This window comes from Podarcis vaucheri (genome assembly GCF_965113315.1).
Source record: "Podarcis vaucheri genome assembly, chromosome: 10".
Taxonomy (NCBI): Eukaryota; Metazoa; Chordata; class Lepidosauria; order Squamata; family Lacertidae; genus Podarcis; species Podarcis vaucheri.
The window spans coordinates 72,865,450-72,892,565 of NC_138748.1; the positions used below are offsets into that span (position 1 = coordinate 72,865,450).

General features: G+C 47.9%; 2 protein-coding genes across 2 annotated transcripts in view; one reads left to right on the forward strand and one right to left on the reverse strand.

Annotated features, from left to right (window-relative positions):
• Positions 1–1,570, forward strand: part of LMF2 (lipase maturation factor 2) — a 33,794-nt gene extending 32,224 nt beyond the window's left edge. Inside the window, exon 14 of the mRNA XM_082238876.1 lies at positions 821–1,570. Coding sequence (XP_082095002.1) covers positions 821–1,186 — 366 coding nt within the window. The 3' untranslated portion in view covers positions 1,187–1,570. The remainder of the gene's footprint in view (positions 1–820) is intronic.
• Positions 1,571–3,538: 1,968 nt separating this feature from the next.
• MIOX (myo-inositol oxygenase) lies at positions 3,539–19,280 on the reverse strand. The gene is made up of 10 exons (XM_082239261.1): positions 19,214–19,280; positions 17,115–17,195; positions 15,799–15,879; positions 14,656–14,818; positions 12,105–12,172; positions 9,048–9,157; positions 8,639–8,706; positions 7,349–7,398; positions 5,208–5,320; positions 3,539–3,677 (listed from the first exon to the last, which is right to left on the reverse strand). Exons 1-10 carry the CDS (start codon positions 19,229–19,231, stop codon positions 3,569–3,571), a joined length of 861 nt encoding a protein of 286 aa, XP_082095387.1. The 5' UTR covers positions 19,232–19,280; the 3' UTR covers positions 3,539–3,568.
• Positions 19,281–27,116: the final 7,836 nt, after the last annotated feature.

Sequence of the window (27,116 nt, forward strand, 5' to 3'; positions counted from 1 at the left end):
TTTAGAATGGTGTCCAGCTGTTTTCCAAGTTGCTCCTTGATCTTGAGACGACATGCAAAATTTTGTCACGATATTGTAAGCTCTACGTGGGGCTACCTTTGAAGGTGACCTGGAAACTGCAACTAAGCCAGAATTCGGCAGCTGGACTGGTGACTGGGAGCGGCCGCGGAGACCACATAACACCAGTCCTGAAAGACCTACATCGGCTCCCAGTATGTTTCCAGGCACAATTCAAGGTGTTGGTGCTGACCTTTAAAGCCCTAAACGGCCTCGGCCCAGTAGACCTGAAGGAGCATCTCCACTCCGATCCTTCAGCCCGGACAGTGAGGTCCAGCTCCGAGGGCCTTCTGGCGGTTCCCTCCCTGCAAGAAGTGAGGTTACAGGGAACCAGGCAGAGGGCCTTCTCGGTAGTGGCACCCGCCCTGTGGAATGCTTTCCCACCAGATGTCAAGGAAATAAACAATGATCTGACTTTTAGAAGATGTCTGAAGGCAGCCCTGTTTAAGGAAACTTTTAATGTTTGAAGTTTTATTCTATTTTTAATATTCCACTGGGAGCCGCCCAGAGTGGCTGGGTAAACCCAGCTAGATGGATAGGGTATAAACAACAACAATAACAACAACAAGTTGGACAGACTCCCAGGAGAGGTAGTAGACTCTCTCCCTCCTTGGAGGTTTCTAAGCAGAGCCACCTGCGAGGGATGCTTTAGGAGAGATTCCTGCATTTCAGTGGGTTGGACTGGATGACCTTTGGAGGTCCCAATTCTGTGATTCTCGAGCTATGGCCTTGCCTTGCCAACACTTTCTTCCCTCCCTCGTAGGACAAGGCCTCCCCGAAGAGGGCCTCGGCTGCCCCGCTATCGACGGCCCTGCAGCGAGTTCGAGAGTACCTCCACCCGTACAGCGGCCCGGCCGTCATCTGGTCCCTGTACCTCACGGGGGCTGCCATTTGCCTCCTGAGGGCGGCGGGGGGCTGGCTGCTGGCGGGGGGCACCCCCAGCGGGCCTGGGAAGCCCAAGGGCGGCAAGCGGGCAGAAGTGGACACCGGGGCCGCAGGAGACCAGGCGGCCGCCAGCGAGAAGAACGGGCAAGTGAGGAGGAAGGAGGCAGCAGCAGCAGCGGAGAAGTCCAGGGGCATGGCCGAGCCCCCCGCAGACGGACCCCGCAACGTCAAGAAGAAGAAATAATAATAGGTGCTGTTCCTGGAGGGGTGCCCCATTCTGTGCCCCCAACCCCACCTTCCAGGGGCTGGCGGATGCTCCCACAGGGCCCTGCCGCTTTCGGCCAGAAACGCCCGCAGATTTTTGGGGTGCGGGTCTCTTTGGGGATCTCTCTTGACCCTCGCTCCCCGCTCCTCCTCCTGTTTGGGGGGCTCTGCTTCACCTGCACAGGGCTTTCGGGTCTGGGGGCCCGTTGAACCTTTTCCTTTCCCTGCACCCCAAAGCTTTTCCCACATGCCGCCCGTGAAGTGGTGGAGGCCCCCCCAAAGCCCTTCCCAAGGCGAAGGATGAGGCTGTTCTAGGCTAGACAAAAGGCCTCTTTGGCCTCTTAAGACACCTCTGCACACCCCCCCCCAAAAAAAACCCCCTCTTTTATTTGATGCTGCTTATTGAACGCGGTTTCATTCTTGGGGCTCTTCCTGCTCCTCACGAGGAGCTGAATGCCTGAAAACCGGGTGTGGGGAGAGTATGTATCCCCCCCCAAAAAAAATCTTCATTTTTAGATAAAAAAATATCTCTCCTGGATTTTTGGCTCTGCTGCTGGAGCTGGCATTGAGTGCGAAAGTCTGCTGGTCTTGGTGGGGGGGATTTACAAGGGAGCTTCCCCCCCCCCAGGGGAAAACCCTTTCTCTCTTGCTGAGCACTATTGTGAGGTGGTGGGTGCCCCCCCCCCAAAAGAGGGGCAGCAGACGTGGCCGCCTTGCCTCAACCCACAAACTTCTTTCTGGGCCAGCCCCCCCCCCTATTTTCCTGGCCCTTGCCTTGACCTCAATTGTGCCTCCCTTCCCCCCCTCCACCTGGGGGGGCAGGTGAGATTGGCTTTGCCGCCCCCACCCCTGTGCTGCCCTCTAGTGGGAGGGCCCTGAACAGCAGCCTCGGTGGGCCTGTTGGCTGTAGCAGATGGCCCCCCCCCCCCCGGAAGGAGGTGCGCTGCCGGCGCCCAGAGACAGAGTGATCTATAATTTTCTAAATAAAGCCTTTACATTCCAGCTTTCTTTCTCCTGTGTGTGTGTATGTCTGGGCCCCAGGAGTGGGAATGTGAGGAGTCTGGCGCCCCCAGAGGATTCGAACCCGCGCCAGGTTTTTCGACCCTCTGCTTGAGTTTTGTGGCACTCTACCAGTTGGGCTCCCAACACAGTAAGCCGGATCTCATGCTGGTGCAGCCAAAACATGCTGTGTTAACATTAAGAGCCTGCAGGATCAGGCCAGCGCCCATTCTGTTCTCGCAGGGAGCAACCCGATGCCCAGATTGGGGGGGGGGGGACCCAGCAATCAAGATGGCCACCTGCTTTAGCTGAGATACCTGCATAGCATGGGGTTGGACTAGATGACCATTGGGACCCTTTCCAACTCTGATTTTGCGATAGGATTTGAGCCCAAAGGCAGTGGTCTCCCCCCCCCTTGCAGGTTCCAGCAACCTGGTGCTCAGCTTTCCTACCTCCAGCCGTGGAGGAAGAGCAGAGACCACAACCTGCCGATTTTGAAATAAAAAAAATTAAGGTCTTAATTAAGGTTCATAAATGCACCAATCAAGCACGTACATCGATATATAAGCCACATGTCTGAAACACCCCCCCCCCGAAAGTCCTGAAACCATTTTGTCCCTCCCAAATTGACCTCAGACATTTCTCTGCAAGGTCAAAGGAAAAAAGCCTCCCCATTGTCTCTTCCTTCACACATCCTGTCTTAAGGGTATGTCTGTGTAGGAATAGGGTGAGCCTGTGACCTGGCTCGGGAACTAAGTATTTATCATTACAAAAGACTGGCCAGGCTCCCCAGTGTATCCAGTCAAGTGACCATTAACAGGTAACCTGCCAGACAGGAGGTAAACAACGCACTCAGATTTCTGCTGTAGACCGCCATTTCTGTGATGTAGGTATGATGTATCTGGGGGTGGTCTTGGACTCCAGGGCAGGCAATTTAAAATGTCTATATAAGGGCAGGCACACCTGGGTTCTGGGTCCTCGTCCTGTGTGTGAAGGGGGCACCCTGTTGCAACAGTTCAGTAAAGATCAGGCTTCCTAGCTGCTTTGCTTCTCAATATTCTCTGCTTGGCCTCTGACTGATGGAGAACCTACAAAGGACTCTATAAGGCTCTTGCGTCCCCCATAAGAGAATGAGGGCAGATTTCTGTCCATTACAATTTGAATAGCGTTTTATTGGTTTTTGACAGAGGGATCTTGCGCCATTTCGAATGGATTTCGCCGTTTTTCAGAAAACATGCTGAAACGGCCTGAAGTGTGTTGCCCTCCCACGTGTTTCCCTGTTTCTTGCAGTTGTGAAGTCCTCGAGAGATTGGCACACGTCCATCCTGGGTCAGCGACAAGGAAGCAGAGCCCATTCTGAGCATCACCAGGAAAGCTCACCAGGGCAGTACTTGTCAATCAGGCTCTGGTAGTACGGCTTCAGCTCTGACGGATTGGGCAACTCCCCACACTTGGTGTACAGGTCGAACTTGCTGCAAGGGGGTGGAATAAGGAAGGTGGGGTTGCTCCCTGGTACCCACAGAGTGCCGGCTGTTGTCGGACTACAAATCCCATCATCCCTAGCTAGCAGAACCCAGGGGTCAGGGTTGATGGGGCTTGTAGTCTGACAATAACTGGGGACCCAAGATTAAGGAACACTTGCCTGGCTTGGGGGTCCAAGGTGGGAGAGGGCAGGTCGTGATCCAGATTTTGAACCCCAAGGGTCCCAGATTTCATCTCCAGTGGCATCTCCAAGGAGGAGACTCCCTACCGGAGGAGCAGCTGCCAGCCAGTGCTCACTGCACTGAGTTAGATGGGCCCTCTGTTACTGATGGGTTTATATTAGTAACAGTGCAGATTGAGGTTGAATCCTGCCAAGGCAGAAGTACTCTTTTTGGGGGTCAGGGGGTGGGTGGGTGTGGAGGACAATGGCATAATTGTGCCCCTGAAGGACCAGGTGTGCAGCCTGGGAGTCATTTTGGACTCACAGGTGTCCATGGAGGTACAGGTCCATTCTGTGTCCAGGGTAGCTGTCTACCAGCTCCATCTGAGACCCTATCCACCCGCGGACTGTCTCGCCAGAGTGGTGCATGCTCTGGTTATCTCCTGCTTGGACAACTGCCATGCACTCTACGTAGGGCTACCTTTGAAGGTGACCCTGAAACTACAATTAACCCAGAATGTGGCAGCTAGAATGCTGACAGAGACCAGCAGCTGGGACCACGTAGCTCCGGTCTTGAAAGACCTACATTGGCTCTGAGCACAATTCAAAGTGTTGGTGCTGACCTTGAAAGCCCTAAATGGCCTCGGTCCAGTATACCTGAAGGAGCGTCTCCACCTCCATCGTTCTGCCCAGACACTGAGGTCCAGCTCCGAGGGCCTTCTGGCGGTTCCCTCATTGCGAGAAGTGAGGTTGCAGGGAACCAGACAGAGGGCCTTCTCGGTGGTGGCTCCCTCCCTGTGGAACGCCCTCCCATCAGATGTCAAGGAAATAAACAACTATCTGACTTTTAGAAGGCATCTGAAGGCAGCCCTGTTTAGGGGAGTTTTTGATGTCTGACATTTTATTGTGTTTTTAATAATTTGTTGGAAGCTGCCCAGAGTGGCTGGAGAAACCCTGCCAGATGGGCAGGGTAGAAATAATATATTATGGTGATGATGATGATCCAGAGCACCTATTTTGAACCTCAAAGGTCACAGATTTAATCTCCACGTGGGAGACTTCCTACCCTGGGGAGCAGCTGCCAGTCAGTGCTGACAGCACTGAGTTAGATGGGCCCTCTCTTACTGATGTTTTTATATACCCATCTTTTCCTCCGAGCTCGAGGTGGCATCTCGGTCTTTGCTTCATCCCCACAACTCCTGCAAGGTAGGCCAGGCTGAGAATTTGCAACTGGGGACTGGGGACCCTTGTCTCTCGGGTCCTGGTCTAGCACTCTAACCACTGAACCACGCTGCTTCCTGAGAAGAGACCCCAATGCCTCCATCCCTGCCTCTCCCTCCGTAGGCTTGCAGCCACGTACTTGAATTCTTTCACCCAGGGCAGCATCCGGAGGTCATCCTCATTGCACAGGTGCATGTAGTCTCCCCCTGTGTGCCAGGGATAGAAGGAGTGGAAGCGGACCATGTAGAAAGCCTGCAGAGAAGGGAGAGGAAAGCAAAGCTGCATCAGCCTCCACTGCCTTAGAGCACAGAGGGGTGTGCAAAGAGAAAGCCATGCAGCCCTGAAGCTTTGGGAAAACCCCACTACTGCCCCCCCCCAGGCAAGCAGGGTGACTTTTGGACACACCCAAGGCAAGGCAGAATCTCTGGGGTTGTTGTTTAGTCGTTTAGTCGTGTCCGCCTCTTCGTGACCCCCTGGACCAGAGCACGCCAGGCCCTCCTGTCTTCCACTGCCTCCCGCAGTTTGGTCAGACTCATGTTAGTAGCTTGGAGAACACTGTCCCACCATCTCGTCCTCTGTTGTCCCCTTCTCCTTGTGCCCTCCATCTTTCCCAACATCAGGGTCTTTTCCAGGGAGTCTTCTCTTCTCATGAGGTGGCCAAAGTCTTGGAGCCTCAGCTTCAGGATCTGTCCTTCCAGTGAGCACTCAGGGCTGATTTCCTTCAGAATGGAGAGGTTTGATCTTCTTGCAGTCCATGGGACTCTCCAGAGTCTCCTCCAGCACCATAATTCAAAAGCATCCATTCTTCGGCGATCAGCCTTCTTGATGGTCCAGCTCTCATTTCCATACATCACTACTGGGAAAACCATAGCTTTCACTATACGGACCTTTGTTGGCAAGGTGATGTCTCTGCTTCTTAAGATGCTGTCTAGGTTTGTCGTTGCTTTTCTCCCAAGAAGCAGGTCTCTTTTAATTTCGTGACCCCAAGTCAAAGCAGGGGAGACTCCTTCATTGCACTGCCAACACAGATGCCATCAGAATTTAAGAACTCTGAAAATGTTTCGTCGGCAAAAAAGCAAAAGGAAACTTATCAGTCGTTTGTGGGAGAGCTGTTGATGGAAATAAACCTGCTTATCTCACATGGACTTTGCTCCTTCTGCACCACCTCTCCCTCCAGCAAACAACATGCTAATTAATTGCTGATAAGGAATTCGGTCTTAAGATTTTTCTTGCCGAAAGGCAGATTTGAGAATAAAAATAAATCTTGGCAGACTCACTTCCCCCCTTTAATTTCTACCCAAAATGGACTAACTTGGAATAGCTACCGGCTCTGCATTGGTAGTACAGCAGGATTGTATATTACGTGAGGGTTATGATCTGGCAACGGCTCACACATGCAAAAATGAGTATCCTTGAACTGCCCCTGTCAAGACCACCCATCTGCAGTGGGTGCACCAGGCAGGTCTTGCCCTCCAAGCAAGGGGCAGAGAGCTTTTAATAAGGCTGTTCTCCAACTGGAGCACTCGCAGGCCAGTGTTTCCCAATCATTGGTGTTCATACTACATTTTTAAAAGATTTGCCTTGAGAGAGTCTTTAAACTCTTTTGTTGACCACCAGCATTACACTTTCCATTTCTAAGTTCGGAGTAGAGTAGTTGCTTTGGAAGACGATCAATATGGTATCCGCACAATATGACCAGTCCAACAAAGTTGATGTTGAAGAATCATTGCTTCAACACTGGAGATCTTTGCTTCTCCCGGGGCACTGGTGTTAGTTCACCTGTCTTCCCAAGTGATGTGTAATTTTTTTTTGGAGATGCTGTTGATGGACAGCTTAAAGAAAAGCGCAGAGAGCAAAACCAACCCCTGTATAAGGAAACACTTTGCACAGACCTCAGACAGGTGTTAGCAAACTCGACTCTCCCTCTTTGCTTCCAATAGAGTTCCCTTAGCCTCACATTAGGTGCTGATGGTGCTTGAATCCTTACCAACTTCCAAAAGGCAAAACAGAGAAAGTGTTGTTATCAGTGTTTTTTTTCTTTTTTAAAAAATGTTTAGGGGTACTCTCATTTTGACTCAAGAAAATCACCATTTTATAGTTCAAATCAGGGAAAATAAATACAGTCAATGGACAAAAGTACAAAGATTCACAAAATGTTTAGGGGTATGCGTGTGCCCCCCCCTGAAAAAAAGCACTGGCTGTTATTATTTTACCAGGAACAAGTAGGAACAAACAAGTAGGAATGCATTTGGGGCATAGATGGTGAGATCTCCAGCTTACCTCCTGAGGGAGAGCAAATTTGTTGTGCTTCATCACTTTGTACATGTACTCTGGAGTGGAGAGAAGAAGAGAAACAGAAGACAAAAGGGGGCTTTGTCTCCTCTTCTGGGTACTTCTAAACTGCTCGTTGTTTTTGCGATTTGAAAGGCACAATGCACTACAGACTTTGTTTAACAATCGAAAGTTTGGCAGTCTTGAGATATTTGCTGATGCGAGTTTTGGAAGTGACACTACAGACAGGAAAAGCACATCTGGAGTTTGCTACATGTACAACCAGGGTCTATTTGATTGGGCGTGCAAGAGGCAAACAACAGTAAGCTTAAGTTCTTGTGAAGCTGAGCTGAATGCACTGTCTTATTTGCTTGTGGATTGTGAATGGTTGTTACAATTGTGTAAAGACATGGGAATTAGTGTAAAGTGTCCAATCCAGGTTTATCAGGACAACAAAGCATGTTTGGCTTTGCTGACTTCTGAAGGTTGTAAGCAAAGCACGAAGCACCTGCAATTGAAGCTGCAACATGCTAGGGAATGTGTTCAGAAAGGACTCGTAATGGTGTCCTACATGCCAGGAAATGAAATTCCTGCTGATTTGTTGTCCAAGGTTGTTCCGAGGGATCTACACTGTACCTATGCACAGAAACTGGGTTTGTACTGAGATTGTACTGATACACTGCCCAGTGGTGTTCACAGAAAGGGGGAGGAAGTTAGGTTTCTGTTCGTGCCACTGTGCAGTGCTTGGAGTCACAAGACTCTGTTTACATTCCAGAGATTCCAGACTGTTGGAAGTCTCAAGGGAGACAGGAGACGGATGTTGATTTTACTGGTTTCCTGTTTCTTTGTACCAATTGCCCCTCTGCTTTCACAGAGAAAGGATGCATATTATTTTCTGTCTGCATAGTTAGAAATAAAACTCTTAGCAATGCAGCTCATATTTTTCGTCCTTCTGCTGCTGCTTGGATACTCTGAGTAAGGGAATGTACCTGGAGCCTCATCAAAGGCTTAGGTCGTTAATCACCGTCTGAGGACTCGACCGGAGGAGTAGCTCGGTCGAACTCAAGTCCAACAGCCAGCAGATTCAGGCTCCACGGCACAGAACAGACTTTTGCGGAAAGGAAAGTTAATACATTTGATAGCAAGGGAGATCATTTGCTTGATCCAGTGCTATAGAAGCTCTCCACTGCTTCATAAGCAGTGGATGTCATAAAACCTCTCCACAAGCTTAGTTGAAACTAACTTTTTAATTTAGCATTCCATAGCCTCCTGCCTCAGATGCAAAGCTGGAGCTCTTACCGTCGTGGCCCCAGGACATCAGGACATTCTCCAAACCACAATGAGGCTGGTAGATCCCATACTTAGTGCTGAGGAGGAGAGAAAGAGAAGACAAATCTCAAGGCTCGCTCCCCAACGTACCTCAGGCTCCTTCTTACGAATGGGATTATCGCAAGATAGGAAAGGGGACCATCTTGGATTCTGCTGGCTATTCTGGATTAATACTTGGAGAGGGAGGGTTAGGCCACTATTACAGAAACTGTTGGTTTCAGCTTCTCAGCTCTCCAGACAATTTACTTCTTCACACTTCTATATCCATTTGTGATATCCATTGGCATTTTTGTGGACTTCTTACGTTTTTGTCCCTCCAAATGAAGGGCTCTCTTTCTCCTGCCCACAGAACAAAACAGGGATGTGAGCGAATGCTTACTTGTACAAGGGGTTTGTCATGTCGGGGTTGTTGTGGAAAGTGGAGTCCTGAAAGACGACAGAGTCCTGGACCTTGCAGCCCACTGGAAAAGTGTCACCCACCACAGCCCACTGCAAGAAATGGAGGGGAAGGAAGAGCAGGTCAGTGAGCTCCCCCCCCCCATTCCTCTTGGCCATCCAGAGTGCCTGCAAACCGGTTTGTTCTTTGGCCTGTTTTGCTGAGCCTCCATCCCAGCCTTGTGTTCATTTTCAATAATAAACCCGGCAAGGACTGGGTGTGTCACCTTTCTCAAGGAGATGAGCTGAGCTAGGCTCCCTGGAGAACCACAATATTGTCAACAGGGGCTTGTAGATCCCCCAAACTTATCCCGTTTGCGCACGGACATCTGATGGTGCAATGCAGCTTCCCACTCCTCTCCCTGAACGCCCCCCTGCACCACTCCCAAATCTGCCTCAAAGGCCTGAAGAGGGACCCCCAGAATAGATATTCAAGGGCAGGGGAAGAGAGGGAGGGAAAGTTGTGTTATGTAAGTGGAGGTTCTTCCATGAACAGATGACTTCATTGGATATACCGTATTTTTTGTTCCATAAGACGCACCTTTTTCTTCCTAAAAAGTAAGGGGAAATGTCTGTGCGTCTTAGGGAGTGAATGTGTGGTCCCTGGAGCCAAATTGCCCAGGGGCAAAAAGCAGATCGTGCTTTTTTTTTAGAAAAAGGGAAGGGGGTGTTGAAATGAAGCCACTGAGCAGCTGACAGGCAAGTGATCAGGAGGGAGATAAAGGATGCTAGTGATAAAAGAGGCTGCATGGGAGGTAAAAACAGCAAACTTGCAAGGAGAGGAGACAGGAAGACTAAATCAATGAGGAGAGAAATTAGAAGAAAAGGAGGAGCAAAAAACCTGCTCCAGCTGAGGAAAAGACACTAAGGCAAACAAGAGGGAAGGGAGTGTTGAAAGGAAGCAGCTGATCGGCAAGTGATCGGGAGGAAGATAAGGGACGCAATAAAGGAGGCTGCCTGGGAGGAGGGAGGTAAACGCCCATGGATCTTCAGAATTTTTACATTGGGTCACCCCAAATTCTCCATCAGATCACATAGCATGTCCATGGCTTCAGCCTGCAGCAAAAAAATCACGCACCCACTGTTTTGTGGGGCCGCAATGGCACCAAAATGTGGTTACAAAGCACGGATCCACATGGATCCTCAGGATTTTTGCATTGGGCTACCCCAAACTCACTGTCAAATCACATGTCTGTGGCCACAGCATGAACCACAAAAATCATACACCCACTGTTTCTTGTTTTCCTCCTATAAAAACTAGGTGTGTCTTATGGAGCGAAAAATACAGTAATCTTGCAGCCGCAACAACATATATTAATTATTATTGGCATTGGTTTGGGATGGGGGTTCAGTCTGGATGGTGTGGTCTGGTCTTGGACCAGTATCTGTTAGAATCTAAGAGAGGAGGTTGTTGAACGAATCAGACAAGTTTCTTTGCAAGGCAATGGCCTTAGCTGGCTGTTTAGGGGTCCTCTTCAGTATCCCCCCCAAATAAAAAATAAGCTCGGCTGTCAGAGCTAAATGAGTGTGTCCTCCAGGCTAATGGGTGGGCGTTTCCTCCACCCCACAGACCTAGCTGCTAGAAATCGCCAAAGAGTTGTGTGTGAGCTGAGCTGGGAGCAGCCTGGAAGCTGGAGACACAGAACTTGCTTACCCCAAGGCTGTGATTAATGCAGAAGCAAGATCTGTTGGGGGTTAACACTGTGAGCCCCTCCGTCTTATGCTCAGCTTGCATCAATAAAGCCATAACTGGTCATGTTGTGCGGGTGCCTGATGATCGTCTTCCAAAGCAACTACTCTATTCTGAACTTAAAAATGGAAAGCGTAATGCTGGTGGTCAACAAAAGAGGTTCAAAGACTCTCTCAAGGCAAATCTTTAAAAAATGTAGTATAAACACCAACAATTGGGCCTGTGAGTGCTCCAGTTGGAGAACAGCCTTGACCAAAGGTGTCATGGGCTCTGAAGACACTCGAACTCAGGACGCAAGGGAGAAACGTGCTAAGAGGAAGGCATGCTTGGCAAATCCACACCAGTATCAACTCCCGCCCGGAAACCAATGTTCCCACTGTGGAAGGACGTGTGGATTCAGAACTGGCCTCCAGTCACTTACAGACTCATTGTTAAAACTGTGTTTATGGAAGACAATCTTACTCGGCTACAAAGAAGAAAGATGAAGAAGATATCCCAAATAAAGGTAAAGTACCCCATGACGGTTAAATCCAGCCAAAAGCGACTATGGGGTTGCGGCGCTCCTCTCGCTTTTGGGCCAAGGAAACCTGCGTTTGTCCAGAGACAACTTTCCAGGTCATGTGGCCAGCATGACAAAAATGCTTCTGGCACAACGGGACACCGTGATGGAAACCAGAGCGCACGGAAATGCTGTTTACCTTCCCACCACTGTGGTACCTGTTTATCTACTTGCACTTTTTGGTGTGCTTTTGAACTGCTAGGTTGGCAGGAGCAGGGACAGAGCAATGGGAGCTCACCCTATTGCGGGGATTCGAACTGCCAGCCTTCAGATCGGCAAGCCCAAGAGGCTCAGTGGTTTAGACCACAGCACCACCCGCATCCCATATCCCTAATAAACCAGTGTCTCTGCTGACTTTCATTCCTAGGAAACCAAACCCTGGGTGTAAGTGCCTGGACTCCCCAGAGTCAGTCTTTGCTCAGAGAGTTGAGCAGAGTATAAAAGTAGCATGACTGCATATGCCACTTCAGACTGGCACTTCTATGTAGCGTATAGTAAGTTCGTTGACTAAAATACAAAATTACAGACGTCAAACGCAGGTGGGGAAGGAGGGGGTCAGGTGAAATTTTGCCCCGTTTGGGGTTCCTAGGCACCCCTGCTAAATTCCCTGATAGGGGGAGATTGGGGAGGGCATGGTCTCTCCTGCCCAGGGACCCAGGAGCTGAGCATTAGGCAAGGTAGCCTCAGAGGGGGCAACTTGCTTAACGGGGATCACGAGGGAGACTGGGCAAGTATGCAACCTTTCTGCTTACCTGTGGCTCACCAACGAGTGCCAAGATCTTTCCAATGTCATGAAGTAGCCCAACCAGGTGAAACCAATCTGCGGCAAGAAAAGAGAGGCATGTTATACGTTGAAAGAAAATTGTATGAAAAGGATGTGTCTATGGCAGTGTTTTTCAACCACTGTTCCACGGCACACTCGTGTGCCGCGAGATGTTGCCTGGTGTGCCGTGGGAAAAATTGGAAAATTCTTAGGATATTGGTCATAACATTATGTTTGCTGACTGGGAATGGTTGTGGACCACCGGTATAAAATTTACGGCATGTAATGCCTTAAAGGAAAATATTATGAAAATGATCTATAGGTGGTACATGACCCCAGTCAAGCTAGCAAAGATCTATCATTTGCCTGATAATAAGTGTTGGAAGTGTAAAGAAACTGAAGGTACTTTCTATCACCTTTGGTGGACATGCCCGAAGATTAAGGCTTTCTGGGAAATGATATATAATGAAATGAAAAAGGTACTTAAATGTACTTTCCCTAAGAAACCAGAGGCCTTTCTCTTGGGCATTGTTGGCCAATCGGTGCCGAGGAAAGACAGAACTTTTTTTATGTATGCTACTACAGCAGCAAGAATACTCATCGCAAAGCATTGGAAGACCCAAGATCTACCCACTCTGGAAGAATGGCAGATGAAGGTGATAGACTATATGACATTGGCTGAAATGACTGACAGAATCCGTGAACAGGGGAAAGAGACGGCAGAGGAAGATTGGCAGAAATTTAAAACTTATCTCAAGAAATATTACAAAATTGATGAATGCTAAAATGTTGAGGTTTTTAGTAAGAAAAGGAGATTACAGCGACAAAAGATTAAGTAAAAGAAAAGAACAAATAAGGGACAAATTTGATAAAATTAAGTTTAGGATTTGCTGAAATAATTTTGGAAATTGGGATGTAGAAAGGGGAGGTTTGGGGGAGTCAGAGAAGTGAGGCTTATGGAAAAAAAGGAGATGAAATTATACATGTTTGTTTGTTTCTTTATTTGTTTGTATTGTCTATAAAAAATTTTGTAAAACCAATAAAAAATATTTTTTTTAAAAAAAGAAAAATTGAAAAATTCGAAAGATTTTTTTTAAATAAAAAAAAATTCAAATTTTCGCCCACTAGGCGGGCGCCGGACTGTGTCCTGGGTATGGAGTGGGGTGGGGTTTTTGACCCCACCCTCAGCCAGCAGGGGCGCCGATTGGTGCTCCTCAGGGGGACATCCTCCACTTTTCTTATGTCCGGGCTGTGATTGGTCCAGACTCCAGCCTGGACCTATCACAGTAGGACATCATCTTCTGACTTCCTTCCCGCCCCAGCACAGTGTGCGCAGCAGCGCAGAGAAGATGTCGTGACTCGAGTCACCAGGAGGACTGGAGAAGTTGTCATTTTATTTCTCTTCAGTCTCCACTGAATGCCTTGAGTGGGTTAGGGACCCTTATAGCTCAGCATCAGTTGGTGGAAAGGACATGACTTTACAGGAGCAGGAGGAACTAACTGAACTGAGACAAAATCGTGGTTTCAAGCTAAGATTTGCTGATCTACCTTTGGACAGTTTTTGGTTGGATACTGCCAAGGAGTTCCCCCTTCTGGCAAACAAAGCTATTTTGACATTGCTCCCATTTTCCACTACATATCTGTGTGAGATGAGCTTTTCAAGCATGATTGCTATAAAAACTAAATACAGAGACTGAGAGCTGTTGACGAAGAGCTACGTGTGTGTCTTTCTTCGATTCCAGCCAGAATATCAGCTTTGTGTTCAGCCAAACAGGCCCAGTATTTTAAAATTTTTCATATTTCTGTTTACTTACTATTTCATAATAAAGTAATTATAAAATACTTTTTTGTGTTTATTTGATTCCTATTCAAGAGAATTACTTTATATATAGTCAGTATAGGCACAGAGTTAATTTTTTTAACATTTTCTAATGGTGGTGTGCCTCGTGATTTTTTTCATGAAACAAGTGTGCCTTTGCCCAAGAAAGGTTGAAAAACACTGGTCTATGGTATTTAGCTCCTAGCAAATTAGCAAAAAAAGTATAAAACAGTCTCAAATGTATGCTGGATATGTAAGGAATGTGGTGGAATTGTAAGGTGGTAAAAGGATTTTGGGAAATGATATATAATGAGTTGAAAAAAATGTTTAAAATAACCTTTTTTAAAAAACAACAAAGTTGAAGTCTTCCTTTTAGGAATTGCAGGTGCTGAAATCCCAAGGGAGCAGAAAAGGCTATTTATGTATGTGACCACAGCTGTGCAGATGTTATTGGCCCAGAGATGGAAAGAAGATAAAGTCCCTATCAGAGAATAATGGCAGATCAAGTTGATGGACTATGCCAAAATGGCTAAAATGACCAGAAGAGTCAGAAATCAGGAAGGCCAAAATTTTAATAAGGAATGGGGGAAATGTATACCTTATCTTACTACTGTAAACGGTTACAATTGTGTGTGTGTGTGTGTGTGTGTGTGTGTATAAAATCACTACTAAAAAGGATGAAAAGAAATCTATCCCCCAGGTGGAGTCGCCAGCCACTCACCTTTGTCGGGGTGTGCCCTTCGGATCCCCTCCGCTGTTTGATAGGCGTGATAGGAATTGGGGAAATCGACGTCGGGGTCCGATTCATCGACCACGTTGTCCAGCAGGTCCAAGGCCTCCATGATGGTCATCCGACGGAGACGGCAGCCTCCATACTCCTTGTTCTAGGGAGAGGGGACTGTGAGGACACTATTATTGAACCATGGTTCGGGGGAGCTCAGCCAGAAGGTGTAGATCGGTGGTTCCAAATAATTGTGCATTCAATTGCTCCTGTTTTGTGTTGTTGTTTTTCTTAGTGGGCCATGCAAACCACTGTCCTGAACAATGCTTTTCTTATCTGCAGTGGTACCTTGGTTCTCAAACGCCTTGGTTCCCAACCGCCAAAAACCTGGAAGTAAGGGTTCTGGTTTTCGAACATTTTTAGGAAGCCAAATGTCCAATGCGGCTATTGTTTCTGGTGCACCTGCACCAATCAGAAGCTGTGCCTTGGTTTTCAAACATTTTGGAAGTCAAATGGACTTCCAGAACGGATTAAGTTTGGGGCTTTTGTTTTTGCTATCTATTTTGCGTTTTTGTTTTTGAGGCTTTTCCGGTTAATTTGTTTTTGTGACTGTGGGGAATCCAGTTCAGCTATTGACTGATTGTGTGACTGCAATACATTGATTATTGCTTTCGTTTTATAGATCCATGGTCTCGTTAGAAATTCATGTTAAATTGCTGTTTTAGGGATTGTTTTTAGAAGTGTTTAGAACGGATTAATCCGTTTTGCATTACTTTCTATGGAAAAGCGCACCTTGGTTTTGGAATGCTTTGGTTTTGGAACGGACTTTCGGAACGGACTAAGTTTGAGAAGCAAGGTACCACTGTATAGGGTAGGGGGCCCTGGGGATGAGTTGATGAAGCCAAGGGAGAAGGGGCCCAAAAACATTTGGTGTAGATATTGGGAAATGTTCGCAACGTTTCAGGGGTCGGAGAGTGGCGTGTCGTATGCAGAGAGATTCACTTGCCTTTGATGTGCATCTTTCAGAACCGTTTTGAGAATTGATACCTGAGCTGCAGAGAAGGACCCTCCATTGCTTGTAAAAGCTGGGCGTCATGAGCCTTCCTTACCACTGGAGACCCCCCACCTCCCCAGCAAACCCACCTTCTTCTGTACAAAATCCACCGTCTGGTTGGTGTGCATCTGTAAGTAGGTGTTGTACACTCGGTTCATCAGGGGCCCATCCTGAAAAAGACAGGATTGAGAGAGACCTTTGGCACATCCCAGTGGCGTAGCGTGGGTTGTCAGCACCCGGGGCAAGGCAAGTAATTTGCGCCCCCTAACCCATGGATGTGTGCCCCCTAACCCTAACCCCCAGATGTTGCGCCCGGTGCGGCCAGCCCCCCCTGCACCCCCCACACTACGCCACTGGCACATGCATCAGCTCTTTTGGGGCAGGGAGTGGTTCTTTAAAAAAAAAAAGTATAATAAATGTCTCTTTCTTTTTGAAGGTGACCCAGAAACTGCAACTAATCCAGAACACGGCAGCTAGACTGGTGATCGCCGAGACCATATAACACCGGTCTTGAGAGACCTGCATTGGCTCCCAGTACATTTCTGAGCACAATTCAAAGTGTTGGTGCTGACCTTGAAAGCCCTAAACGGCCTCAGCCCAGTATACCTGAAGGAGCGTCTCCACCTCCATCGTTCTGCCCGGACGCTGAGGTCCAGCGCCGAGGGCCTTCTGGCGGTTCCCTCACTGCGAGAAGCCAAGTTACAGGGAACCAGGCAGAGGGCTTTCTCGGTGGTGGCACCCGCCCTGTGGAAAGCCCTTCCATCAGATGTCAAAGAGAAAAACAACTACCAGACTTTTAGAAGACATCTGAAGGCAGCCCTGTTTAGGGAAGCTTTTAACGTTTGATGTTTTATCATGTTTTTAATATTCTGTTGGGAGCCGCCCAGAGCGGCTGGGGAAACCAAGGCAGATGGACGGAGTATAAATAATAAATTATTATTATTATTATTATTTTATTATTATTATGTTTGAGCTGCCTGGGTGGTGTTAATATATTCATTTGCTAGATTTATATCTCAATTTTTTCTCCAAGGAGCTCATGGCGGCGTTCTCACCCCTCCTCATTTCATCTCCACGACAACCTTATGAGATGGGTTAGACCAAGAGGCAGCTACTGGCTCCCAAGCTCGTCCAGTGAGCTTTGTGGGCGAGTGGGGATTTGAACCCTGCTCTCCCAGATCCTAGTCCAATACACTAACCACTATGCCACATGGGCTCTCTTGTTAATGTCTCTATTAAACAATTATTGTGCTTTCTCGATCTCAAGGTGGAGGCTGTTTCTTCAGAACTGCTCTGGCAGGGAGAGGACAGAGACATTTTGTGGGCATCACCACCCGTTCCTCTCCTGGGTCTTCATGAGATTGCTTGGAAAATAGATCCCTTTCTGTGGCAGATCTGCACTCACCTTGAAATTCCTGTAGTCCCCCTTGGACTTCCCATTCTCCACATCGCCCTCTGGCCTGTACACCTCTGAAGGGTCACAGCCCTGAAGAAAAAGGCTCTGTGAGAGCTGGGACTTTTTATTTTAATCTTTAAATAATAAATTTTATTAGTATTTTCCATACAACAACAACAACACGAAAAATATCAAAAAATAACAATACACAAAACACAAAAACCAGCATACAAAACAACCACAAATCCATTTCTTACAAGTTAATAATATAAACACTAAAAAGAAAAACAAACATTGACTTCCACCAATTCCACAGCACCTCCTTTATCTCTCATTGTGTCTTCCTGTTTTCCTTATCATCTCTATCCTAGCATCTAGATATAAATCCCTCTTATCCTTTCACTTCACAAGGTTATTCCAGACTCAGCCAGATTTCTGTCCTCGAACCTTGGATTTTAAGGTATTCATTTAGGCACTCCCATTCCTTTTTCACTTCACTTTTTGGCTTTAGTCTTATCATATCTGTCAATTTGGCTAATTCTAAATATTCTCCCCTAGTGGGTAACTTATTCCCTTTCCAATACTTAGCCACCAGGTTTCTTATATGTTGCGTATAAGAAAAAAAATAGTTTTGTCCTTTGGAAGGTCATCATTTAAAATTCCTAAAAGGAATGCCTCTGGCATTTTGCTGTATGATATTCTTTGTATTTTCTTTATTTCGTCATGGATCATGCTCCAAAATTTCCCAATTTTGGGGCATGTCCACCACATATGGTAGAAGGTTCCTTTTTGTTTCTTACATCTCTAGCACTTATTATTATATGTTTTATTCATTTTTGCCAGCCTTTCTGCTGCCAGGTACCACCTGTGATGCATTTTCATATAGTTCTCTCTTATTAGGTAACACGCTGTGAAATTTACATGAGAGGTGGGACTTGGAAGGGGCAGAAGGAGACCTAAATAGCAGTCCAGCTCAGCACCGCCTCCTTACACTTCTATCCAGAGCAGGGGCGTAGGAAGGGGGACAATGAGGGTGGACCGCCCTGGGTGCCCTCACTGAGAGGGGTGACATTCGGTGCACCGCCTGCCCGCCTGCAACTCCCATGCCTACCCCGAGCCGGCGGCATTCCTCCCTTCCCCGTCTCCTCCCTTCCCCGTCTCGTCTGACCTTCACTCCAATGAAGCAGAACCTGAGTAGAAGCATCCGGATCCCTCTGGAATCTCTCACTGCTAAGGGTGGCACCTAACATTATGATCCAGGGATGGAGGTGGGATTTTTCTCTTTTTCTTACCCCTCCAGGTCAGATTTGCTACCAAGACAAGTCCAAGATGCTGCTATTAGTATACAAAGCCCTTAACAACCTGCAGCCAATTGACCTACGAGATCGTCTCACCCATACACATGCAATTGGCTGCTGCAATTCGCGGAACTGGCCCCGCTCCAAGCGCCACATAATATCCCTTCCACATTTGTAAGAACTTGGCCCTTTTAGTGGAACTTTGGAACTCTCTTCCTATGGACGCCAGGCAGGCTCCTTCACTGCACTTTTTTCCGACATCTGAGAAAAACCCGCATACCCAGAGGCTTAGAAAGGTGATGCAAGTTTTAATCTGCATTCAGTTTTATTGTTTTAGCTCTTTTGTTAATAACTTTGAGTTTTGGGCTTTTTTAAAAAAAGCAGCCAAGTGGTATACAAAGTTCAGGAAATAAATAAAAATGAATAATTGCATTTGTCGAAGAGCTAGGGAGATATTTTTGGATCCAATCCCCAGAGGAAAGGAGTAGACCTGCATAATATGGTTTTTACCATCCCTGCATTCCCAACCTTTGCTCTCTGTCTCTGAAGGGGCCTCATCTTGGAAGCTACTTCCACCAAGTCAGCATCTAGATCCACACTGTCTGCACTGACTGGCAGCTGCGCTCCAGGGTTTCTGCCAAGGAGCCTTTTCCAGCTGCACCTGGGGATCCCAGAAAAGTCTGAACGCATGCGAGGCCGACGCTCTACCGCTGAGCTCCAGCCCTCCTCCAGCACCCCTTCCCCATTCGGCCTTCTGCCTTCTCCCAACGGAGGAGCTTTGCTGAGAAAGAGGGGCTTCTGCTCACTCACCACGTCCACCACCTTCATCCTTCCAGCTGTGGGGAGGGAGATCTCTGGGGAGTCCGCAGCACCTGCCCGGCTGTTTATAGCCTCTGGCCTTATGTAAGGAGGCGAGGCTGAGCTAACAGGAGCCGGAACTGGGGGCAATAAGTCACCTGTTAACCTGCCAGGGGCCGAACTCCTTTCTGAGCAGGGCATCCGAGCAAACGATTAATGTTTTGAAGTTTGCAGCATCCTGCGTGGAGGAGGAGGAGGAGAGGACTCCTTAGCATCCTATGAGGGGGACAGACGCAACTCCTCCCTCCCACTTTGCACACAAACAAGCCCTGGGCTTCCCCGGATCAGAGCAGAGGTTGATGTTGGTCAGTTGCCTTGGTGTTTGTGTCTCAGGTCCACGGAGCATGGCCAAGCACCCTGGCAGCAAAGCGGGACCCTGCACCCTGTTCCTTCATTGTCTGGGTCAAGGTGGATAAGAACATAAGCAGAGCGCTGCTGGGACAGGCCAATGGCCCTTCTAGTCCAAGCGGGGAGCCAGAGCACAACCAACTGATAGCCCTCTCATTGTTGCAGGAATTTATGTATACCGTATTTTGCGCCCCATAGGACGCTCCGGCCCATAGGACGCACCTAGTTTTTTGGGGGGGAAATAAAGAATTTTTTTTTTATTTCCCCCCCAGGTGCGGGGCTGGAAGAACCAGGTCGGGGAACAGCGGGAAGGCGCGCTCTGCCTCCCCACTGTCCCCCGAGCTTGTGGGGCTGGCTATGGGGAGAAGTGCGCTGATCCCGGGACTGCAGGCAGCTCTGCGCAACCCTCAGAGCCGGTCTCCTGAGGGTTGCGCAGAGCTTCCTGAAGCCTGGAGAGGGAGAGGGGTCGGTGTGCACCGACCCCTCTCGCTCTCCAGGCTTCAGCGAAAGCCTGCATTCGCCCCATAGGACGCACACACATTTCCCCTTCATTTTGGGAGGGGAAAAAGTGCGTCCTATAGGGCGAAAAATACGGTAGGTTGGGGGGGTTGCCCCTCCAGCAGATATCATGCACATGCAGCCCACTACCAAAATCAGCACCATCACTTTTGTAACTTGTCCCCACAAAACACCCCATCACAGTTTCTTCTTATCACTCAGCCTCTGCTGCACAATGCCACATGTAAGAATTCACTGATAAATGTCTCTGTGTACTGGCTCACTGGGGAAACTTCAGAAATTCATATAGACATGTGAGCTCAGCTACTCAGCAGCCCCTCAGCCTGAGTGATAATCCCTGGCATCCTGATACCTGAGTGCCAGACAGAAATAACAAACCCAGATGAAGACAAAAGAGTGTGATTAACTTGGCTGGAAAACACGGAAAAGTAAATATCTCTTTTGTTTCACTTGATGGGTGTTTGGTGGAGGGCAAGGGGGACCATGGGGCAAGGTCCAGGAAGCTCAGATTACTGCCACCAGACCTCCCCTTTCATGATGTAACCGTGAAGTATGAGTGATGTAGTTGGGGGGGGTGCAACACGGGGATTAGTAGCTAATAAAAGTTTGCGTTCTCTTTTGTTTGGGGCTTCCATCTTGTTCCACCTGGTGGCAGGTGGGAGTCCTATCACAACAGTCTTCAATAAAGGCCAAGCCTACTGGCTGCTGTTTTGCTCGGGTATTCCTGGCTGGTGTCCTTGTTTTTTTGTCCAAGCGAGCCCTCAGAATTCTCTGTTAACATCCTCCTCCACGAATTTCTCCAATCTCGGTTGCAATTGTGGGATGTGATACATAAGTAGTAGTCAAGTACAACATTCCTTGTTTTCCTAGAGTGTAGGAGTGCAAATATCCAGAGTGTGGGGTCAGGTGGGATTACTATGAGGAATTATAAAATATGCATCAAGCCATTGTGTCCACGATGAATGCATTGTGTTGACTGGGTTTGATACATTGACAATAATTTCTGACCAAATCCCACAAACCTGTGCATCTCTCTCTTCACAAGTCACGTACACAGCCCAGTTGCTTCGCCAGGCAGGCGTCCTGGGTCATCAAAGATAGTGGGCAAGCTTCTTTGAAGTAGCTTTCTGATATGTTAATCTTAGGATGTTAATCTTAGGGCCAGGAAACAGATCTCCCATGAAGGTGATAGTGATCGCTGTCCTCCTGGCCATCCTCCTTATCATGTATATTGCTTGTTTATGACCTCAGGGGTTGCCAGATGTCTTCCTTTGTAGTTCTGTTCTTTGTTTATACCATGCTTAATTAGCATTAGTAGTTTAACTTGTCCCCACGTGGGTTTGTGGAAATGCTCAGAAGAAATCTGATTGGTTCTTTTAAACACTCTGTAAAAAGTTCTTTTGTGAATAAAACGACCTGGGCTGAGGGGTAGAGAGAGAGAGATTTATACGCACCCTTCCCAGAGTCTTGCTGGTTCAAGCCTCTGTGTGTATTCTTATTAATCAGAGTTCAATCCTTCCTTTACTTTCTGAATGCCACACTAAAGAGGACATGCAAAGGGATGTTTGGTCCAGCCAGTTGAAAACTTCCTGTTTCCTTCTGGCTGGGGCATACTTCTTTTTGCATGTGACTAGAGGTGGGTGTGACCTTACCTGTCCAGGTAACAAAAGGGCAAGTCACGCAGCACACCTCTTCTCTCTTTGACTTCCTCCGTCGTTGGAGCAGCTTTTTAGCGAGAAATGCTCCGTTGGCTTCCAGCCAACAGAGGACACTGAGATTATCCCCATATGGGATAGACCCACACACATATATTTTGTAAGTAGGTCTGCCTTCAGGGATCCAACTGTGAACTGAATGTGAGTAAACTACTTTTATATACCTAACACAAGATTGTGGTGTGTTTATTCTTTTAAGAGGGGACTTGTTGTTGTTGTTTAGTCGTTTAGTCGTGTCCGACTCTTCGTGACCCCCTGGACCAGAGCACGCCAGGCCCTCCTGTCTTCCACTGCATCCCACAGTTTGGTCAAACTCATGCTGGTAGCTTCGAGAACACTGTCCAACCACCTTGTCCTGTCGTCCCCTTCTCCTTGTGCCCTCCATCTTACCCAACATCAGGGTCTTTTCCAGGGAATTTTCTTATGAGGTGGCCAAAGTATAGGAGCCTCAGCTTCACAATCTGTCCTTCCATTGAGCACTCAGGGCTGATTTCCTTCAGAATGGAGAGGTTTGATCTTCTTGCAGTCCATGGGACTCTCAAGAGTCTCCTCCAGCACCAGAATTCAAAAGCATCCATTCTTTGGCGATCAGCCTTCTTTATGGTCCAGCTTTCACTTCCATACATCACTACTAGGAAAACCATAGCTTTTACTATACGGACCTTTGTTGGCAAGGTCATCACCTTATCTTAAGATGCTGTTTAGGTTTGCCCTCACCTTTCTCGCAAGGAGCAGGCATCTTTTAATTTTGTGGCTGCTGTCACCATCTGCAGTGATCATGGAGCCCAAGAAAGTAAAATCTCTCACTGCCTCCATTTCCTCCCCTTCTATTTGCCAGGAGGTGATGGGACCAGTGGCCATGATCTTCGTTTTTTTGAGGGGACTTACCAGGAATCTAATATTGAGAGGCTTACACAAGCCTGCAACCAGCTACCTGCTGTGCGTTTGAAAGGAGAATGTAAAACTCTGCTAAATTATAGAACTTGCTAGCACAAGTTAGAAAGGATATTAATAAACAATACATCCTCTCCTGCCTCCCTGAACATTCCCACCGCGATGTCTGCAACCTTTTAGTTTAGAGAAAAGGTGAGGGAGAGTCAACATGATAAACATTTATAAAGTAATGCATGGAGAAAGTGGCTGGATTCAAGAAAGGCTTTGCTTCCTCTAGCACTCGTTAGCATTAAATTACGCTAAATTTTGGAAGACTCAGGAAAAGGAAGCCCATCTCCACGCAGCACATAGTTAAACGATGGAAGTCACAGGTGGCAATGAGAGTGTTCCTGACTTGGGGGCTTTGAAATAATATGCAAATTCATAGATTGATGTAATGGCATTGCGATGTGAGGTTTGGGTATGCTGGCATCCTTTACCAGTGGAAAATCACTGGGATGCTTTGCTAGAGCACTAACATTCCTTTGCCAAGTGGCATCCAGGGCAAAGGTTTCGGGGGGTGGCAGAGAGAGAGAGAGAGAGAGGCTCCTGCCTCTGAAAACAGTTGTTTGCCCAGCCTCTTTAGTGCAGGTATAAAGCTAGGAAAACAAAGCAAGGCAATGGGAGACTTGGATCCTCAGATTTCCATCTTGTGGCTCCCCAACATTTAAGAACATAGGAAGAGTCTGTTGGATCCGGCCAATGACCCATCTAGTCCAGTCTCCTGGTCTCACAGTGGCTGACCAGATGCCCCAGTAAGCTGAATTTGAGCACAAGAGCACACATGCCACCTGGGGTCTCCAGCAACTGGGATTCAGAAGTATTGCTGCCCCAACAGTGGAAACAGCCTATTCATTGTGTCTAGTTGCCATTGATAGTCCTCTCTGTGAATGTGTCGAATCCTTCTTTAAAGCAGCCTTTTTTGATGGCCTTCATTGCCTCCTGTGGGAGCAAATTCTATAGTTTAACTACACATTCACAACATTCTCTCTTTCCTATCGCATTACTTATTTTATTTTAATTTAAAGCAGCTTGAATAGGAGAGGAAGAAAAATTTTGCCTGGCCCCTTCATGAATATTACAATTTAGGGAGCATAGTACTGAGTTAAAAACAAAAGAGGAATGCAAATGTGTAAAATTGATGGTAATTGCAGCCAGACAGGTTATAGAGAGTAACTGGAAAAATGCAGAAGAGCGAGGGGTGAACCAATGGAGGAAAAAAACTGAATAATAGCTAAATGTGAAGATGCATAGAATGAAAGGGTTTAAGGTCAGTGAGAAAGAGGAGGATTGGTTTGAGAAGATATTGAATTATTTGAGTAGGTTTGAACAATGTGGGGCAATTAAAATCTTAGAAGTTAAATAAACCTTGTGGAAGGAGGAGTGTTAAGGTATATAGAAGAGTACATATGGTTGATTTGAATATGTTATTATTGAATATTATTGAATATGTATATCATTGAATATTGTATACCCAATGTATCGGCCGCCGGGGGGGGTTTCACTGTTTGTGTTTTGGTGGTTGGTAAAACACACACACACACACACACACACACACACAGTTTAGGGAGCAGCCTGAGGAACACCAGCAGATCTGATGGAGAGGTCCTCCTAGATGTTCTCCAGCTTCGTGGCATCATTCTGCTCCCTGGAGAATCCCGTTCCTCCTCCAAGCCTCTCAGAACATTCTGCAGCTGGAATCCAAAGCAGTTTCACATCCAGGCGGGTTAGTAGGCCAAGTCCGCCCGTCTGACTAGCTGCCTAGGCATCACACCCACTGCATTCTGTTAAAATGAACCATTTGCTCTTCCACATTAAGCTCTGGGAAAGCTGAATGTGTGAATTTGCAGCAGCCAGTTGTGCACAGCGCTGCTTGCCCAGCACCTGTGCAGTCATAAACCTCCTGCCCAAGTTTTGCAACATGGACATTTGGACACAAATGGAATACTTAATATTGTTATGATTTTGGTTTTTTTTGGGGGGGTCAGCCTGGATGATGCCCTAAGTCCATTCAAATTCTTGGGATCCTCTATCTGTAGGGGTACCTGAAGTTGCTCTGGCCCAGGGGTGGGCAAGGTTTTACCTGTCTGGGCCGGTCAAGTCCCGTGGAGATCTCTCCGTGGGCTGGATCGCGCGTGCGATTTCCGGCGTCTGGGCATGCACAGGGGAAGCGAGTCCCCGTGCCACGCCATGCCGGTTTAGCGCAGTGCGTAGAGACTCCCCGAGCGGGCACCTCGGTTCGGGAGAGGCTTGTGGGCCGGTTAAACCGCCCCATGGGCAGCAGGTTGCTGACCCCTGCTCTGGGCCATAGGACAAATGGGTGGGCCTTCTCCCACTTTACCTAGCTGCTAGGTAGAAGAACAATAGCCAGTGAGAGGAAGTTGAGAGCAGACTGGAAGCTGGAGACACAGAGACCTTCTTACTCTCTGCTGGATCCAAGGCTGCTACTTAATGGTGAAGGAAGATCAGGAGAGGGGATTTAATGCTGTGAGCCCCTCCATCTTATTTGCAGATTGCATATACCGTATTTTTTGCACCATAACACTCACTTTTTTCCTCCTAGAAAGTAAGGGGAAATGTCTGTGCGTGTTATGGAGCGAATGCCTGCGGGTGGTGGTGGGGATCTGCTGCAGTCGTGAGCAGAGGATCCATGGTTCCCCTTCCTTCCCTCTTCCGTGGTTACAAAGCATGGATCCACATGGATCCTCAGGATTTTTGCATTGGGCTACTCCAAACTCACTGTCAGATCACATGTCTGCGGCAACAGCATGAACCACAAAAATCATATATCCACTATTTTCTTTAGAATATTTTTTTTCTTGTTTTCCTCCTCTAAAAACTACGTGCGTATTATGGTCCTGGTGCGTGTTATAGAGCGAAAAATACGGTACCTGTAAATCAAACCATACAGCCTAAGGACACCACAGTCTCCACTGACCTCCATACCTAGGAAACCAAACCTGGGTAAGTGCCTGGAACCCCTGGGGTCTCTCCCTGCTCAGAGATTGGGGTGGCACATAACAATATTTATCCAAGGCCTGCCAGACCAAAGACAGCCAGCTGAATCAAGGGTTGGCATTGCAGGTTGCCAACGACACAGGGAAGTATGGGGAGAAGTCTGGCGAACACTGCTTTGATGCTATGTTTGCCATCGATCTTAAGGTAAAGGTAAAGGGACCCCTGACCATTAGGTCCAGTCGTGACCGACTCTGGGGTTGCGGCGCTCATCTCGCTTTACTGGCCGAGGGAACCGGCGTACAGCTTCTGGGTCATGTGGCCAGCATGACTAAGCCACTTCTGGTGAACCAGAGCAGCGCATGGAAACGCCGTTTACCTTCCTGCCAGACCTATTTATCTCATTATTACTTGCACTTTGACGTGCTTTCGAACTACTAGGTTGGGACGCGGGTGGCGCTGTGGGTTAAACCACAGAGCCTAGGGCTTGCCGATCAGCAGGTTGGCCGTTCAAATCCCCGCGACGGGGTGAGCTCCCGTTGCTCGGTCCCTGCTCCTGCTGTCAATCTTAGATCTCCTCTAAAGGATTCAGCTGGGGAAAGAGAGCCGGTCTTTCCTCTCTCCTTCCTCTCCTGCTTGCTAATGTCCCCCTGCAGCCTCCGTGTCCCTTATTGTTTTGCCAATGGCCAGTTGGTTAAGAAGACACCATTCAAACGAGCCATTTGCTGACGGGAATAAAAAACAAGCAACCCTCGGATTTCTCTCCTTTTAATTGCAAACTGTACAAAGAAAGAGCGCCAAATATTGCAAGAGCCTGGCCTCCAATTTACAATGTCCTCCTTCCCCCTTTCCTTGTAAAGGCTTTGGGGAGCACCTTCAGGCTCCAGCGCTGGAGCCAGCCAGCACTCCAAGCTTCTGGCGCAAAAGAAAGGGAACCAAGGAGTCAGTCGGGGCGGCAGCCCCTCACCTTTTGTTGGACAGATCTCCTGTCACTCTTGTGGATGCTAGACTGGGGGCCCAATCCAAATCAGCAGCCACTCCCCTGTTGTTGTTTAGTCGTTTAGTAGTGTCCAACTCTTGGTGACCCCTTGGACCAGAGCACGCCAGGCACTCCTGTCTTCCACTGCATCCCACAGTTTGGTCAAACTCATGCTGGTAGCTTCGAGAACACTGTCCCACCATCTCGTCCTCTGTCGTCCCCTTTTCCTTGTGCCCTCCATCTTTCCCAGCATCAGGGTCTTTTCCAGGGAGTCTTCTCTTCTCATGAGGTGGCCAAAGTCTTGGAGTCTCAGCTTCAGGATCTGTCCTTCCTGGGAGCACTCAGGGCTGATTTCCTTCAGAATGGAGAGGTTGGATCTTCTTGCAGTCCATGGGACTCTCAAGAG

Excerpts from the sequence above, each read along its gene's own strand:
- MIOX (XM_082239261.1), bottom strand. Across the intron at positions 5,321-7,348 it reads AATTTGCTCTCCCTCAGGAG|GCTTTCTACATGGTCCGCTT; the intron begins GTAAGCTGGAGA and ends CCTTCTCTGCAG. Across the intron at positions 3,678-5,207 it reads CCCTGGGTGAAAGAATTCAA|CAAGTTCGACCTGTACACCA; the intron begins GTACGTGGCTGC and ends ACCCCCTTGCAG.